General features: G+C 38.3%; 1 protein-coding gene across 4 annotated transcripts in view; it reads left to right on the top strand.

Annotated features, from left to right (window-relative positions):
- FER (FER tyrosine kinase) overlaps positions 1 to 19,142 on the top strand; it is a 460,995-nt gene that overhangs the window by 206,308 nt on the left and 235,545 nt on the right. For all 4 annotated transcript variants that reach the window (XM_027545475.1, XM_027545473.1, XM_027545474.1 and 1 more), the window contains one exon: positions 10,202 to 10,291. In XM_027545475.1, coding sequence (XP_027401276.1) covers positions 10,202 to 10,291 — 90 coding nt within the window. The remainder of the gene's footprint in view (positions 1 to 10,201; positions 10,292 to 19,142) is intronic.

The raw sequence follows: 19,142 nt of genomic DNA, 5'->3' as shown, positions 1-19,142 counted from the left end.
TGTATGGAGCAGTTCAGCAGCAGTGTGGATGCTATAAACATGAAAATTCTAGAATGAAAAATTTATCAGAACTGAGAAATTCATTAGCTGGACTTGTCAGTAGACTAGACACAGGACAATTACAGTGAGCTGTGAAGACAGGTGATAGAGAGCATTTAGAATGAAGCAAAAAGATAAAAATAGACAACTGAGTATTTGAGATCATGGGGTAATATCAAAAGGACTAACATACATGTTTAATAATTAGAATTTAAGAAAGGAGAGAGAGATGGGAGTAGAAACGTATTTGAACAGACATGGTTGTGTTTTCTAACACTTTCAATCCAGAAGTCCAGGATATTTAACAGACCCCAAAAAGAATAGTTAAAAGAAAAATTTACATGTACTTATATCCTAGTTGATTACAACGCAATCAGATAAAAATAAGCATTATGTACAGGGGAATAATGACATGAATTCTTGCTGACTTCATACGAGGAACAATGGAGACCAGAACGCAAAGCGCTGGAACAAAAGAAAAAAAAAGCCTCAACTTTGACTTCTATCTTCAGTGAAAGTATCCTTAAAAAAAATGAAGGCAAGCAGCACTTTACAATCACTGGGATGTTTATAATCAGAAAAACAGAAATAACAAGTGTTGGCGAGGATGTGAAAAATTTAGAAGCCTCATACATTGTTGGTGGGAGTGTAAAATGGGTCAACCAGTTTGGCAGTTCCTCTGAAAGTTAAAATATAGAATTGCCACCAGGCTGTCTCCCTTTATTTTTTCCTATGACCAACCTAAAATCAGGAGTATGTGTTCTGAAAGGCCAAAATGACATTACAATTTTTGTTGACTGAGTAAAATTAACGGAGTAAATTTCTTGAGTTTACTCAAGAAAAATAAGCATATCTGTTTTTAGAATGGCTATAGTAGTGATGATATTACGTGTAAACGTTCTCAACTCAAAAGCATTAAAATATAAGCTCCATTAGCCATTGTAACTTCCACAGATAGAACAATGCATAGGACATGGAAGTGAAAGTCACTCAGTCATGTACGACTCTGCGATCCCATGGACTATACCATCCTTGGAATTCTCTAGGCCAGAATACTGGAGTGGGTAACCTTTCCTTCCTCCAGGGGATCTTCCTAACCCAGGGATTGAACCCAGGTCTCCTGCACTGCAGGCAGATTCACTTCAGTCAGTTCAGTTGTTCAGTTGTGTCTGACTCTTTGCGACCCCATGAATCGCAGCACGCCAGGCCTCCCTGTCCACCACTAACTCCTGGAGTTCACTCAAACTCATGCCATTGAGTGGGTGATGCCATCCACCCATCTCATCCTCTGTCGTCCCCTTCTCCTCCCACCTTCAATCTTTCCCAGCATCAGGGTCTTTTCAAATGAGCCAGTTCTTCACATCACGTGACTTCAGCGACCAATGAATATTCAGGACTGATCTCCTTTAGGATTGACTGGTTGGATCTGCCATATGACCCAGCAATTCCATTCCTATATAAATCCCTAAAAGAGTTGAAAACAGATACTCAAGTATGTTTGTATGAATGTTCATTACAGCACTATTCACAACAGCCAAAAGATGGGAACTGCCCACATGTCCTTGTTAGTATTAGTAAAACCCAAATAATGATGGCTAAAGTTTATAAGCTCTCACTGTGACCTGGGAGACAGATGGGAGGAAAGAAGGGAAACGGGAGACAGAGAGGGTAGAGGAAGAGAGAGAAGGAAGTCGCTGGGAGAGGCACGTGCCGCTTACACAGTTAGTGACAAAGGGATGGTTTTGGCCTGATCAAAGCAGTTTGTTAAATATAATAATGAGCTTGGGAGTTGGTGAGGGTGAGGCTGAAGTTGGTAAAGTGCCTTGATTACTAGACATAGGGACCTCAAATGAAGTAACACTTTCATTCTCTATATAGTCTATACATTATAACATATATGTTTCATAATTTGTTAGTTTAAGCAAAGGGAATAAATGTATGATCTTATTATTATGTCCCTTATTTATTTTAATAGCAGAATTTCAGTTAAGATGTCTTAATAATTTAATTCATAATAGTGTACTTTTTTAAGTTACTGAAATGCACAGTTGCTTACTGAGCAAAATCTATCTGTATGTAAATTGAGTCAGTGAGGTCCTCAAAAGGAAACTGGTTGGTGTGCATCTTGCACTTCTGGGTACTTTATAAAAAAACTACAATGGATATTTGTTCCTACACTTGAGGAAAGCTCCATGGAACACAAATTATGTTTAGATATTGAACAGGAAGGGAGCTGATTACAGCCTGACGCTTGGGATTTGTTTCCCTAGAGGAGAAATCACCTTATTTAAGAGGATACAGAGTCAGGAAAGCAGACAGTATGCTGGGGAGCTTTACAGCCTGGGTTTCGCTGAACCCCATTCTATTATACCATAGATTTCTTCAGCATTGTTATTTTAAGACAAAATCTTAATCATTCAAGCATTCCTTTTGTGCATTTAGTTTCCTATTTCATTATTTCAAAAAGTGAAAATGCTTCACTTAGCAAGGGGGTTGTCTTTCTCTTTTTTTGGGCTTCCCTTGTAGATTGCCTGGAGAAATATCAGTAACCTCAGATACACAGATGACACCACCCTTATGGCAGAAAGTGAAGAGGAACTAAAAACCCTCTTGATGAAAGTGAAAGTGGAGAGTGAAAAAGTTGGCTTAAAGCTCAACAGTCAGAAAACAAAGATCATGGCATCTGGTCCCATCACTTCAAGGGAAATAAATGGGGAAACAGTGGAAACATATCAGACTTTATTTTTTTGGGCTCCAAAATCACTGCAGATGGTGACTGCAGCCATGAAATTAAAAGACTCTTACTCCTTGGAAGGAAAGTTATGACCAACCTAGATAGCATATTCAAAAGCAAAGACATTACTTTGCCAACAAGGTTCGTCTAGTCAAGGCTATGGTTTTTCCAGTGGTCATGTATGGATGTGAGAGTTGGACTGTGAAGAAAGTTGAGTGCCAAAGAATTGATGCTTTTGAACTGTGGTGCTGGAGAAGACTCTTTCGAGTCCCTTGGACTGCAAGGAGATCCAACCAGTCCATTCTAAAGGAGATCAGTCCTGGGTGTTCACTGGAAGGACTGATGCTGAGACTGAAACTCCAGTACTTTGGTCATCTCATGTGAAGAGTTAACTCATTGGAAAAGACCCTGATACTTGGAGGGATTGGGGGCAGGAGGAGAAGGGGACGACAGAGGATGAGATGGCTGGATGGCATCACCGACTCGATGGACGTGAGTTTGAGTGAACTCTGGGAGTTGGTGATGGACAGGGAGGCCTGGCGTGCTGCGATTCATGGGGTCGCAGAGTCGGACATGACTGAGCGACTGAACTGAACTGAACTGAACCGTGGTTCAGCTGGTAAGGAATCCACCTGCAATGCGGGAGACCTAAGTTGGATCCCTGGGTTGGGAAGATCCCCTGGAGAAGGGAAAGACTACCCACTCCAGTATTCTTGGGCCTTCCTGATGGCTCAGCTGATAAAGAATCCGCCTGCAATACGGGAGTCCTGGGTTTGATCCCTGGGTTGGGAAGATCCCTTGGAGAAGGGAAAGACTACCCACTCCAGTAATCTGGTCTGGAGAATTCCATGGACTGTATAGTCCACGAGGTCGCAAAGAGTCGGACATAACTGAGCAAATTTCACTATTGCTGTCTTTACTTTAATAAATATTCTTAATATGCAAGCATCCAAGAAAAACAATATGACGAACAAGTTTCCCAGGCAGTAAATACTTCTAAAATGATTTGTCTTCAGTAAGAACCCAATTGCTAGAATAAATCATTTAGAAACTGTTTTAATGCTTAAATTCTGTACTGTGATGGGAGTAGAAACTGTGTGTCCTTCATTCTCTCCAGCAGATCAACATCTGCAAAAGACTAAGGTATTTGTTTATTTATAAATCCATTCCTTTTATGAAGGACTTATTGATATTTGCAGTGTTTCATTTACATTATGGAGTTATCAACTGTTTAGAATTTTTTTTTGAGAGACAATCTTCTCTAGCATTGTAATTTCCCTGCAGCTATTCCTCACAAAATCACTCCAAATTTCATGGCTGCTTTGCATAAGAAGTCCCAAAGATATTTGGCACACAGCCTGGAGGTTGAGAGTGAATATTGTGAATATTATCTTTTTCTTGAATCTTACCGCCTGCTGATTTGAATAAACATCTGACTGTTCCTGCAGGGATGAATAATCCCTTTCATTGTTCCTTCTAAGAATGTTATTTGATTGAGTTTATTTACAGACGTCTATGAGAAACAATACATGGTTACTGCCTCAATGAATGCGCAGTTATTAACCAAAGAGTGTTCTGGTGTCACCTCTCTCCATAGTTCTTTCCCCCTTCCTGAGGACAAGTTCTGGGGGCACCGTCTGTCCGGTGTGACTGAGTCCCCCAGGGGGAGTAACTCTGATTGCCAGCCTGATCCAGTGCAACTCTTCCGTGAGAGCGTCCTTAGTGATCAGCTCGGTACAGATGACTGGGGAGTCGAGCAATGGTCACAGAATTTTCAAGATGAATATTTTTGTCTAGTCCAGTGTTCTTCTATTTGCTGATATGGAAACCTAAGAGCCAGAGTAGTTAAGTGGTTTGCCCAAATTTCTCTTCTGACATCAAGAATCTTATTCCTTCTTCCTTCAGTTCAGTTCAGTCGCTCATTAGTGTCCAACTCTTTGCAACCCCATAAGTTGCAGCACGCCAGGCCTCCCTGTCCATCACCAACTCCCGGAGTTCACTCAAACTCATGTCCATCGAGTCGGTGATGCCATCCAGCCATCTCATCCTCTGTTGTTCCCTTCTCCTCCTACCCCCAATCGTGCCTCCTTTAAGAGCCTTGCTTTGAGACCTGTTACGTGCTTTTTCGGAGAAGGCAATGGCACCCCACTCCAGTACTCTTGCCTGGAAAATCCCATGGACGGAGGAGCCTGGTAGGCTGCAGTCCATGAGGTTGCTAAGAGTCGGACACGACTGAGAGACTTCCCTTTCACTTTTCACTTTCATGCATTGGAGAAGGAAATGGCAACCCACTCCAGTGTTCTTGCCTGGAGAATCCCAGGGACAGGGGAGCCTGGTAGCTGCCGTCTGTGGGATCACACAGAGTCGGACACGACTGAAGTGACTTAGCAGCAGCAGCACGTGCTTTTTGGTTCAAGTCGTTAGTTTGTAATTTACTTCGGCATCTATATAGACTGTCATTTGGAAGAGGGGTTCATTTTTAGCAAAACCTCAATACTTGCCTTTTATATCTTCGCCTTTGGACAGGAGATGAAGGTAACTTGAGAGCCTATTTTACTATAATTTGAGAATTTCAGTGAAGAGTGATTTGGAAACTGGATAGGTTTGGTTTTACTTGAACTGTAATTAAGATATTATTTCTTTCAGAATATTTTGAAAGAGTTATCATAGATAGGCTTTTAATTATTATGGAAGTCTCTTAGTTATTATATATATATGTATATATATATTGAGAGGGATATTGAGAAGCTCTGCTTTAATTTTAATGGAATGAAAAGCTGTTCTTAAATGAGATGTGAAACTGATACTGCATCTGTTCTTTCTAGATACCTTTATGGAATTTTTATAGGCTACTCATCATAATATTATTTGGTAACATCATATATTACTTCATCACATTGCCTCTCCTTTCCCTCCTTCACTGGCCCACAGCTGTCTCCACTTTGAGGGACTTTTAGCTAGAACTGATCCCTGTTTATCTGGAGAAATCTCTTTACCTTGTTAAATCATCACCAGCCTTAGCAGGCCTCCAGGCAAAATTAGACGCTTTGTCCGTGGTAACTGAAGAGAAGCTTTTTAATTTTAATTGTTAAAGTAGCCATTTAATTCATTGATACAATAATCAGCATAATTTGATGTATTGTTAGGTGGATTATTTAAACTTGATATGTAATGCTACACTGACCAGAAATTCTTTTGGTAAAATAATTTCACGTTAATTTGTGGAAATCTGGGCACCAAGTGAGCTGACACTGGTTAAAATGTTTTATAAACTCTAAGCCACAGGACTGGAAAAGATCAGTTTTCATTCCAATCCCAAAGAAAAGCAATGCTAAAGAATGCTCAAACTACCGCACAATTGCACTTATCTCACACGCTAGTAAAGTAATACTCAGAATTCTCCAAGCCAGGCTTCAGCAATATGTGAACCCTGAACTTGCTGATGTTCAAGCTGGTTTTAGAAAAGGCAGAGGAACCAGAGATCAAATTGCCAACATCCACTGGATCATGGAAAAAGCAAGAGAGTTCCAGAAAAACATCTATTTCTGCTTTATTGACTATGCCAAAGCCTTTGACTATGTGGATCACAATAAACTGTGGAAAATTCTTAAAGAGATGGGAATACCAGACTACCTGATCTGCCTCTTGAGAAACCTATATGCAGGTCAGGAAGCGACAGTTAGAACTGGACATGGAACAACAGACTAGTTCCAAATAGGAAAAGGAGTACGTAAAGGCTGTATATTGTCACCCTGCTTATTTAACTTCTATGCAGAGTACATCATGAGAAACGCTGGGCTGGATGAAGCACAAGCTAGAATCAGGATTGCCGGGAGAAATCTCAATAACCTCAGATATGCAGATGACACCACCCTTATGGCAGAAAGTGAAGAGGAACTAAAGCCTCTTGATGAAAGTGAAAGTGGAGAGTGAAAAAGTTGACTTAAAGCTCAACATTTTGAAAACGAAGATCATGGCATCCAGTCCCATCACTTCATGGGAAATAGATGAGGAAACAGTGGAAACAGTGTCACACTTTATTTTTCTGAGCTCCAAAATCACTGCAAATGGTGACTGCAGCCATGAAATTAAAAGACGCTTACTCCTTGGAAGAAAAGTTATGACCAACCTAGATAGCATATTCAAAAGCAGAGACATTACTTTGCCAACAAAGGTCCTTCTAGTCAAGGCTATGGTTTTTCCTGTGGTCATGTATGGATGTGAGAGTTGGACTGTGAAGAAATTTGAGTGCCGAAGAATTGATGCTTTTGAACTGTGGTGTTGGAGAAGACTCTTGAGAGTCCCTTGGACTGCAAGGAGATCCAACCAGTCCATTCTAAAGGAGATCAGCCCTGGGTGTTCTTTGGAAGGAATGATGCTAAAGCTGAAACTCCAATAATTTGGCCACCTCATGCGAAGAGTTGACTCATTGGAAAAGACCCTGATGCTGGGAGGGGATTGGGGGCAGGAGGAGAAGGGGACGACAGAGGGCGAGATGGCTGGATGGCATCACTGACTCGATGGATGTGAGTCTGAGTGAACTCCGGGAGTTGGTAATGGACAGGGAGGCCTGGCGTGCTGCGATTCATGGGGTCACAAAGAGTCAGACATGACTGAGCGTCTGAACTGAATCGTGTTTGATTATTCCTTATAAAACTTAGTCTATTTATTGCTTCTAATAATACATTTTTTTAAGATCACATTATTTGAAGAGTGTCTTTAAATGAAAGGTTCTTTCACTGATCATATTCCTTTGAATACAGACAATATTATGCTGTGTAACTTAATATAAGGGAAGCAATTTTTTTATTCCACACCTAGACCTATCTACTAGTCTTACCTAGTTGGTAATAGCTTTTTTTTTAATTTTATTTTATTTAACTTTACACTAATGTATTGGTTTTGCCATATATCAAAATGAATCTGCCACAGGTATACACGTGTTCCCCATCCTGAACCCTCTGCCCTCCTCCCTCCCCATACCGTCCCTCTGGGTCATCCCAGTGCACCAGCCCCAAGCATCCAGTATCATGCATCGAACCTGGACTGGCGACTCATTTCATATGTGATATTATACATATTTCAATGCCATTCTCCCAAATCATCCCACCCTCTCCCTCTCCCATAGAGTCCAAAAGACTGTTCTATACATCAGTGTCTCTTTTGCTGTCTCATATACGGGGTTATTGTTACCATCTTTCTAAATTCCATATATATGCGTTAGTATACTGTATTGGTGCTTTTCTTTCTGGCTTACTTCACTCTGTATAATAGGCTCCAGTTTCATCCACCTCATTAGAACTACCTTATGACCCAGCAATCCCACTGCTGGGCATACACACTGAGGAAACCAGAATTGAAAGAGACACATGTACCCCACTGTTCATCGCAGCACTGTTTATAATAGCCAGGACATGGAAGCAACCTAGATGCCCATCAGCAGATGAATGGATAAGAAAGCTGTGGTACATATACACAATGGAGTGTTACCCAGCCATTAAAAAGAATACATTTGAATCAGTTCTAGTAATAGCTTTTTAAGAAAATGTTTCTCTTTAGCATTAGTAAGAGGCTTGGGGAGAAATTGTTCTCTTTACTTTCGTAGGGTTCGATGCCCAAGATGTAGCTTGAGGAGAGTTATTTTTACCATTACAGTGAATATTGCTGTAAATATATGCAAGTAAAATACATTCTAACACTTAAATCTCTCCATTGAATATTCTAGTTTTCTGCATAACCTCCCTGTAATTTTCGGTTCTGTTCTCATACTACTCCTACATAGGGATTCTACTCTCTTTAATATTTTAAGAGCATTGACTCAATTGATCTCCTAAGATTATTTTAAAGTATTAGTAGGCATATGTTTGTAGAATAATAAAAACTAACAGTACCACAACTCGTAGAATAACAGCAAATAACCTGGCAATAAGCAAGTGGAGAGACAAAGGTTAAATTCCAGGAAACATGATGTTTACCAGGTAGCATGTGACGAAAAATATTTACTATATAAAGAGACATACTATAGGTATTGGAGACACAGTGTCAATTGAAAAACAAAAACACACAACCTAAAGCTTGGGAATTAGGTTTTATCGATGGGCTTGTTGAGGACTTAAGCCCAGGACACAGCCCCTCAGATAGGTCTCGAGAGATTGCACTGAAGAGGTGAGGGAGGAGTCATAACAGACAGGAATTTTTGCAACCAGCCAGGTAGTTGGAACATCAGTACATTACTGCTGATTAAAGTAAGGTGGACGTCTCATGTTAATAAGTGTAGTCCTTTTCTGCGTGTGGGAAGGTGCAGGAGCCTGGCTCACTGAAGTCGTCCCTTTGACGTGCACCTCTGGTATCGAGGGCCAGTGTCCACTTTCTTCTCCATCCTCTCAGGGTGGACAGCTGAGGCAGCCGCAGAGGCTGATGGTGTGATGCCGTGACATCCTGTGTTTACTGACGTGGCAGGAAACAGTGTTTACCTATGAGAGGAAACGGAAGATGCTGTTTGTGGCCTGCTCTGGTTATTTTTCCACAACGAGTCGAGTCGAGTATCACTGCTGTTGGGAGACATGGAAGTACAGAGCTTGGCTGTGATGCCTTGTTCTTTGTCTGCTGCCAGCAGTGGAACTGGAGTCGCTATGGGACCATTAGTCAGTGCTTTTACTACCCTCACACGCGCTTTGCTGTCGTTCTCACCTCCAGGCTCTCAGCGTTGCTTTCCTTCCTGCTCTTCTTTCCTAACCTCTCTTACTTCTCCCATCACCTGTGTCTGTAGAACGGATCTAAGGATTTGAAATTTTAAGGAAGAGTTTCCTTCCGTTGTGGTATGTGACCTGCAGAAATGCATCCCGTAGCAAATAGTAGCCTGGACGCGCTCCCTTAGTGGCAGAGCTGCGGCCCCTGCCTGCTTGGTTTGCCTTGTCCTTTCCGTTGCCATCGTTCTCATCATCACGTCAGTCTCTGGGAAACCTCCACGCTGCTCAAGTGAAATTCGCTGTTTAGAAATACATTCCGTACAATTCTCCTCCTGCCCCTTCTACTCCCGTTTTTTCCTTGAAAATCCCTCACAACCGTCAGAAATTTTCTGTTAGACTGATTCCTTCTAGTTTGTGTCTCCCCTGCCCCGCCTTGTGCTAATGCTTATGTTTCTGTGGGTTTTCTTTGCATTTCTTGTTTTCTCTTATCTCATGAATTTCTATTTCTTATTTTTTCCCAAATCATGATATTTATTGAGCAAACAGGCAAATAAAATGCTGCAGAGTTCATGTGCATTTGATTACTTATCACTTGGAATGTTAGGAAACTTGCATTTTATTTACTTGCAAGACAGAGTGAATGGACTTAAGCTGCGGATAAATGCCTGATTGCCTAGCGTAGCTGTGTATGTACCCGACAGTTTACTACTGCTAACAGCTTCTTTCTGCATCTCTCCAGGAAAGGAAGGAGAGGCTGTCCAGATTTGAGTCTATTCGTCACTCAATTGCTGGAATCATTAGATCTCCAAAATCTGCACTGGGCTCTTCAGTAAGTACGATGAACTCTATACATTACTGAAAATAGTCATTGTCTAGCTTTCTTCTGATGTATCAGTGAATGTCATGTAAATTTGTATTTATCAATGGAAAGGTAAGTAGACAATTTAACTTTATGTGTGCATGTGAATCTGTGTGTATATTAATGATATGTGTATAGTAAGACCCATGTAACAGTGAAATAAGGAAGAAAGAAATAAATTTGATTTGTAGACTTTCTGTACTGCGTATAAGTACTTACAGTATTTTATGTACTTTGTAACATTGAGGAAAACTATAAATATAATTATTTTACAGTGAAACATTTTTATAATAGGGATTATTATATATGTATTTTAAAAATGTATCATTTTATATGTGTTCATATTTTTAAGAATGTTTTAATTGGAAAATTAAAGTCCATTTGAAATTTGTGCGTGGCACATGGTAATGTATAGAATATTCACTACTCCTAGTAATAGCAGCTATAGCCAAGCAAGATAAAAAAAATATTCCATTTATATATAAAAGTATAAAGTATTTTTTTGCTTCATTACCTATAATACTAAGTCATCAAGCTTTTTATTCTAGCCATGCCTCACTCAGTATAGAGCTTTATAGTATTTTATTGAATGATGGTTGAAACAATATTCAGTACAAACTAATTACATGCTTTCCCCCCCATCTTGCCAAGTTTCTACAACATAATATCTTAACATTATTTCTTGTTCTTTAAAAGTTTAGCTAAAACAATGTGACCTACTCATATATTTAAAAAAAAAGTGCTTCCTAACCTTAGATTAGTTCACTGTTGATTTTGGATATATTTGCTATAGTTCCTTTTCAATATGTGGCTTTCCTGGTGCCTCAGTGGTGAAGAATCCATCTGCCAAGCAGGAGACACAGGTTTGATCCCTGGGTTGGGAAGATCCCCTGGAGGAGGAAATGACAACCCACTCCAGTATTTCTGCCTGGGAAATCCCATGGACAGAGGAGCCTGGTGGGCTGAATTCCACGGGGCCGCAAAGAGTTGGACATGATCTAACGATTGAGCATGCACGCTTTTTAATATGTTAGACATATTCCCATATTTATTCCACTCAAGCAACAATCTTTTATACACAACTGTGGCAAGGCATCAGGTATTTTAATTAAAAAATAAAGAAAGAAAAATATATTTTGCATAAAAGATTTTCAACTTATCTTTTAACCTTTGATGCTGCCATTGTCACTTGCAGCGTTCAGAAGTATCCACAGGAGAAAACTAATGCAGACCGTCTCATGTGGCATTAAGTAGCAAATGAAAATTAAAATTGTGTGCAGGAGCCACATGACAGAGTACTTCTCTTTCAGGCCTTATCTCCTGCTCTTATTTTCATAAATTTACAACTCTACAGATAAATAGTAGTTTATAAGACTTGGTTTATTATGATTTGACAGTCAAAGTAAGGCATAGGAGACTTGATTAAGAATTCATGAGAAGTTTCAGAGACTCTATGAGGAGAGTTTTTTTGATAATTTTTATTAGAAGAAAAGGGCTTCCCTGGTGGCTCAGATGATAAAGAATCTGCTTGTAATGCAGGAGACCTCGATTCTATCCGTGGGTTGGGAAGATCCTCTGGAAGAGGGCATGGCAACCCACTCCAGGATTCTTGCCTGGAGAACCCCATGGATAAAGGAGCCTGGTGGGCTACAGTCCATGGGGTCACAGAGAGTCGGGCATGACTGAGCGACTAAGCACAGCACATTAGAAGAAAAAGAAACAGTTCTTACAAGGAAATATTTAAAGTATTTTTTAAACAGAGGATGAAAGAGGTTTTTCTTTTCCTTTAAGACACATTGATTTACATCTAGAAACAAAGGAGAAATCCTGTTTGTTCATTAAGATGAAGTTGTATGGGGTTAGCACTCCAAAAGTACGTCAGATATACTGTACACAATCTTCATAATTAGTTGATATAAATCATAGCTTTTTAAATGCCTTAAGATATTTACATGTTTTGTCTCCACTTAAAAGTGGTATTTACCTTATTCTTAAGTAAAATTACTAAATTGGCAGTGATTGATATAGGTTAAATTTGGTGTTTACTGACTGCTTTTATCTGAAATGAAGTGCCTTTCCCACAAAGCATGTACCTCATTCATATATACATTTAAATAACCTTATCAACATCCTTGAAGCTATGAAATGCCCGTTTCATTTAAGAAAATTTCCCTTTGTAATCAAGAATTCTAGTGAATCTGTACGTTGTCTTGCATTTGATCACGTTTTTATCTTCATGATTAAGGCAGTCATTATATCCATCACTTAAGAGCCCTTTGACATTCCCTGGTTTATTCAGAAATCTTATGAACTAAGAAGACTGAGATAGTCTGCACTTTATGACACTGGTACACTGTGAGTAAAGGTCCAGAACTACTTCTGTAAGGTGTTAAATATCCTGTTTACTTGAAGAAGATTTTCCCCTCAACTACACAGGTAACTGAGGTCTTGAGTCTTACTGTCTTACTGTGAATGTGAAGGTTTCAGGTAGTATGATAGTCTAAGATAAACTTTAGAGGCTATTTAATTATAATTACAATTTTTTTTCTGACATAGTTTAGTATTTTTGAGTATTCTAGTCTGGTAAAGGTAGTGTAAAAGAAGGAAAATTTTTAATTACTCTAAACGAGTTTTTCTTTAAAACTTTTTAAGAACCCTGCCAAAATGGCAAACTTAAGCCAATTAATTTATTTTTTTGTGATATACGTCACACAATGCGAAACGCACCATTTCAGCATATACACGCAGTGGTTTTAGCATATTCATTGTTGTGGAACCATCACCATCATATACATACAGAGCCTTTCAGTCTCCCTAATTAGAAACTCCTGTTAGCAATTGGTCTTAATTTCCCCCCTTTTCAATTTTCTGGTAATCACTCATCTATTCCTGATCCTATGGATTTGCCTTTTCTGGACATTTCCCATAAATGGAGTCACAGGCTATGTGGCCTTCTCCTGCCTGGTTTCTTTCACTTCGTGTAATGTCTTCTTGATTCATCCATGGTGTAGCATTTATTGGAACTTCATTGCTCTCTATGAGAGAATAGTGTTTCCTTGTGTGGGTTTATCTGACATTGTTTACCTATCCATCAGCTGACATTTAGGTTCTACTTTTGGGCTATTATGAATAAAGCTGCAGGGAACATTCAAATACAAGTTTTTATGTGAATGTATGTTTTCAGTTCTTTCAGTTATATACCAGGGAATTGCTGGGTCATGTGGTAATTCTGTGTTTAATTTCTGAGGAACTACCAAACTGTTTTCCACAGTGTTTGCAGCATTTTGCATTTGCACCAGCAAAGCATATTATTTGAGTGTTCCAGTTCTCTACAATCTCAACACTTTTTATTTTTCCATTTTTTTAAAATTATGGGCATCCCAGTGGGTATGAAATGATATCTTATTGTAGTTTTATTTGCATTTTCCTGACAATTGATGATGTTAAGTATCTTTTAATGTGATTTGTTGTCACTTGTATGTATTCTTTGGAGATATGACTATTCATATCCACTGTATATGTTTTAATTGGTGATTTTCCTTCATTGTTGAGTTATGAGTTCTTTATATATTCTGAATACAAGCCCCTTATCAGATACATAATTAAAAAATTTTTTTCCGTCATTCTTGGAATTGTCTTGACACACAAAAGTTTTTAATTTTGAGAAAGTCCATTTATCTAATTTTCTTTCATTGCACATACTTTTGGTGCTGTATCTAAAAAAATTGTCTAGTGCAAAGTCATGCAAACCCTCACCTGTGTTTCCTTCTAGAGTTCTGTAGTTTTACATATAGGTCTTTGATCCACTGCAAGTTAATATTTGCATATGGTATGAGGTATATATTCAAATTATTTTTTAAAGTGTGGAAGCATATTTAAAATCTAAAAGCAACAACTATGAAATCGCTGGTTTTTTACTCAAACATATAAAATTGGGAGCTTAGAGCATAATTTTAGATAAAACTGTTAATTGCATTATACAAAAGGAAATGGATTAATCATGATAGTATTCCCATTGAACTTCTCATAGCTACTTATTTTGCCATTTTTTACACTGTGGCTAAAATGTAGATCTCTCTGTAAAGACAGTCTGATGGAGCACTTTAATCAGAAATGTTGCTGGAAGGAAGAATGTCAGATAATTAGCTCATAGGTGAATTTGACTTTAACAGACTATAATATCTGATGATAGATGTTTAATATTTACTGTTATGGTGAGATTAGTATTTTAATACGCTGTATCAGCTCCAAGCAGGTGTTTCTTTTTTTCTACTGCACTAAAGGAGTTAAATAGCCTATTCTGAGTCCCTCCAGGCGCTGAGGTCTGCTTCATATCCTGCATCTTTCGTGCTTCAGGCGGTTATGAATTTGCATTGAGGACTATTTCTCATAGACTGCTTCTGAAATCAAGGCCAGGGGTGTTAGACAGGGTTCGTTGTATAATCTGAAAGCCTACAGGCGATCATGAGGGTCCATTTCCATTGAAAGTCTTTCAAACCACATTATATTTGATGAGATCTGTTCTAGTCATATCAAGAATACTGCCCTTTCTCCAGAGCCATTTTTTTACTGCAGAATTTTTGTTATAAGTGGCTGAACAATCTCTTCTGTCTTACAGCCCCTTCTGAGTACTAGTTGTTCACTGATGAGTGGAGTACAGAACACATTTATAATAGTAGCACTCTTTGAAAAACGTTATTTAAAATAAAAATAAAGCACACTTTGGTCCAGATAACTGTTCTTTAGATGTCAGAAGAATTATTAAATTATTCTTCTGTTGCCTTAAAATTAACATTTTTCTGGATCTAGGTTTTTAAAAATTTTTGAATTACTTTGAACTTGATTGAAAATAAAAATATTCAAAAATAATGATGTGCATCCATAATAAATAATTATATACTAAGTAAGATTTGCTTGTTTGCTTCTGTTTAGAAAATAAGCAAATTATGGTTCAGTTGTGTTTGTTGTACATTGGTTATCATGTTGGTATTATAATGCTGGGCTTTCACCTTTGGCATAAGGGAATATAGTTATTTTCATTCATAACATAAAAAACTGCTCATGTTTTTTAGTGTCTTTCTTTAAGTCCAACAGAACAACCTTGTACTTCCTCTGACAAGGGATGTTGTTAAGTTCCACTTAGATATTATGTATTTTAAAACTTGGTTGTCTTCCTTTATCCTTAAGGACTTAATATTTATTTATTTATCCCAGACAGTAACATGTAGAAAAATGAGAAATAGGAAAGATAAAAATTAAACTTCTTACATCATATCACTGCCATAAATAGATTGAATTCTCCATGTAGCTAGTCATGTCTAAGAAAACTAAATAATATTCTCAGAATTACATGTTTTGAATCCCTAGTATTATACATAATTTTTAAGAAGAGCTTATCAAGCTTTCAGTTCAGTCAGTTCAGTCACTCAGTCGTGTCCGACTCTTTGCGACCCCATGAATCGCAGCACGCCAGGCCTCCCTGTCCATCACCAACTCCTGGAGTTCACTCAGACTCACATCCACCGAGTCAGTGATGCCATCCAGCCATCTCATCCTCTGTCGTCCCCTTCTCCTCCTGCCTCCCATCCCTCCCAGCATCAGGGTCTTTTCCAGTGAGTCAACTCTTAACTTGAGGTGGCCAAAGTACTGGAGTTTCAGCTTTAGCATCATTCCTTCCAAAGAAATCCCAGGGCTGATCTCCTTCAAAATGGACTGGTTGGATCTCCTTGCAGTCCAAGGGACTCTCAAGACTCTTCTCCAACACCACAGTTCAAAAGCATCAATTCTTCGGCGCTCAGCTTTCTTCACAGTCCAACTCTCACATCCATACACGACCGCTGGAAAAACCATAGCCTTGACTAGACGAACCTTTGTTGGCAAAGTAATGTCTGCTTTTGAATATGCTATCTAGGTTGGTCATAACTTTCCTTCGAAGGAGTAAGCATCTTTTAATTTCATGGCTGCAGTCACCATCTGCAGTGATATTGGAGCCCCAAAAAATAAAGTCTGACACTGTTTCCCCATCTATTTCCCATGAAGTGATGGGAACAGATATCATGATCTTAGTTTTCTGAATGTTGAGCTTTAAGCCAACTTTTTCACTCTCTTATCAAGCTTTATTTTCTATTATTTCAGTACATAGAGTGTGTGTGCTAAGTCACTTCAGTCATGTCCCACTCTTTGCGATCCTATGGACTGTAGCCCACGAGGCTCCTCTGTCCATGGGATTCTCCAGGCCAGAACACTGGAGTGGGTTGCCATACCCTCCTGCAGGGGAGCTTCCTGAACTAGGGATGGAACCCAAGTCTCTTCTGTCGCTTGTACCGGCAGGTGGATTCTTCACCGCTAGTGCCACTTAGGAAGCCACACAGAGAGTAAGCCTCTTCTTTTATGTGTTTGCTCAGATGCTTACAGCATTTGACCCAGATCATGTCAGAATGACACTGTGTTCTGTACAGGCAATCCCAACTTGATGATAAATTTTCAAATTTACCGAGCTGTGATTTCATACTGATTCATCAGAATGATCTGGTAATAGTTTTAGTTGAGATGTGTAGTATAGCACTTGCACTGAAGACAGTTAATGGACTAAAATGTTATTATTGATGCAGTGGTACATTTTCTCTGCAACATTGTATGAGCTTCAGGTCAGGATGTTTGATTTGGAAAAAATAAAGCTGTAGAAAAAATGGCAGCAATGTGATGAGATGAAAGAGAATGAATGAGAGTCACAGGCACAACTGGAAAAAGTAAATGGATAAAAATAATGAGAAAAAAGAACGATTACTCATAAAAAGAAGTTGAGTAAAGGAACTAAAGAAGCAGGGAAGAAAGCAAAGTCAGGAGAAATCAGAAGGTATTGGAGAAGTATGAGACCAAAAATGAATGACCTTTAAAAAATATATTTTGCTAGAGATAGGGTCTCTTATTAGACATCCTGGAAGGTACACAAACAGGCAGTCAAGGAAGTGGAAAGTCATAGAAGTAAGGTGATGTTCAAGTTTGATTAAGTTGTATATCTTTGGGGAAGAGTGACATTAATATTGTTTGGGGAAGAATTGTATAAGAATGTGAATCTGATCAGCATGTAATTCTGCCTAATCATTATGGTAATCATAGTTGTATTATTACCTAACGACTGAACAAGCTCAAAGTCTCAAAAAGTACAAAAATTGTTAATTAAGGAATTTGTTAATAAGAGTTTTGCTTCTAGTTTCATAGTATAAAGTGAACATTAGGTAAAGTATGCTTTTGATAAAAATAAGATATCAATGCATGAAAAAAAGATCAATTCTACTTTATTGCTAAAAAAATAGGATTTGTCAATTTACAGATAGGCCTTTGTGCCTGTTGAAGATGGAAGCACTGCTTTACATCCTGTTTGTCCAGCAGGAATGCAAACAGTCATGAAGGTGAAATATCCAGAGTGTTTACATGGCCCTTTCATAGAAAGTCGCCTTTACTGCGTAACTCAGATTCCTACTCAGTAGGCCAGTATTTCCCACCTTTTGCAAGTGTTTGGTGATTTTCTTCTGTTTGTATGACATTTGATTCTTAATCGCCCCTAAAATCTCTCAGTGATATATAGCTTTAAAATTAAAGGGGTCATTATGGAATTTTTTAGAAATGTTTAAAATCCTATGAGTTACTTGTAGACACCATAGTATATTATTACACTCGGTTTGAAATAATTCTTTACTTCAATTGTTAAACTAATAACTAAATTTATATAAGGATTTAGAAGAGAATTATGTTCACTTTTATGTTTATTAAAAATTCATAAAAACTCATATGTTAGTGTTGAAATTTTATTTAGCTTGTTTCAAACTCACTGAGAGGTTTACTTGCATATTTTCGATGCTGTTATATTTTAGTTTTTTTTTTTTTAATGGTTCCTTATTTGGGTGCTTAATTTGAGTAAAATCCAGACATTGATTTTTTTAAAAAACATTGTTATCTTTGCTTCTCATAAGGAGCTAATCTTGTGCTCAAATGTTTGAGATAAAAGCATACAAATATTCATTAAATTCTTGGTAATTAGTCTTAATTAGACTAAGACAAAAAAATAACCTCATTCTTAAGTCTGGAAAAAAATTTTCATTTTCTTGGGCTGATTCCTCATTGCCTCTTCATTTAAACCATCTTTTTATCAAACTAAGTTCAGTATGTTTTTTCTGAAATATTCTTTAAGAGTAAGGTCTGGGGAAAAAGGTAGATAGCTAGTCTAGTCAATCAGGAAAGCTTGTCTTATTATTGTGTAACTTGTTAATTATGTTATGTTACTGCACATATGAAAATGGAAACTTCATCTTCCCCGTGTCTTTGACAAAAATTTTAGATAACAAGGAAAAATCTTTCCCCACTTAGGCTGAGAAAGTTGTGATGTTTGAAGTAAAAAGCTTCCTTTCATTTTTGATGTCATTATGAAAGCCTTTGGAATGCTGGATTCCATTGCTGGCACGACCTTCATTCTGTTACTGTCAGGCTTGCAAAGCTGTATTAGAATTTAGTTGAAAGCACATTAATAAAATGTTTTTTTCCAGTGTTTCCAGGGAAATTCCTGAAAGACCTTGGTAGATGCAGTCAGGGGCTCTGTACAGCCTTTTCCTGTGTATGCATGTCTCACATGTACACACACGTATACCCATAGTGACTTCAGCCTGCGTTCCATGACGGTATTTGTCTAGGGCCAGGAACGGCAGATGGCGAAGTTTTCCTTCCTACCCAAAAGACCTTATGAAACAAAAAAACAGAAGTATAATCCCTATGAAATACCATTGTAAGTTCCTTCCCGTTTATTTCTCTTTTTAAAACAAACAAA

Source organism: Bos indicus x Bos taurus, chromosome 7 (assembly GCF_003369695.1).
Source record: "Bos indicus x Bos taurus breed Angus x Brahman F1 hybrid chromosome 7, Bos_hybrid_MaternalHap_v2.0, whole genome shotgun sequence".
NCBI classification, from domain to species: Eukaryota; Metazoa; Chordata; class Mammalia; order Artiodactyla; family Bovidae; genus Bos; species Bos indicus x Bos taurus.
The sequence above is the reverse complement of the archived record's forward strand: the minus strand, read 5'-3'. Positions and strand labels throughout refer to the sequence as shown.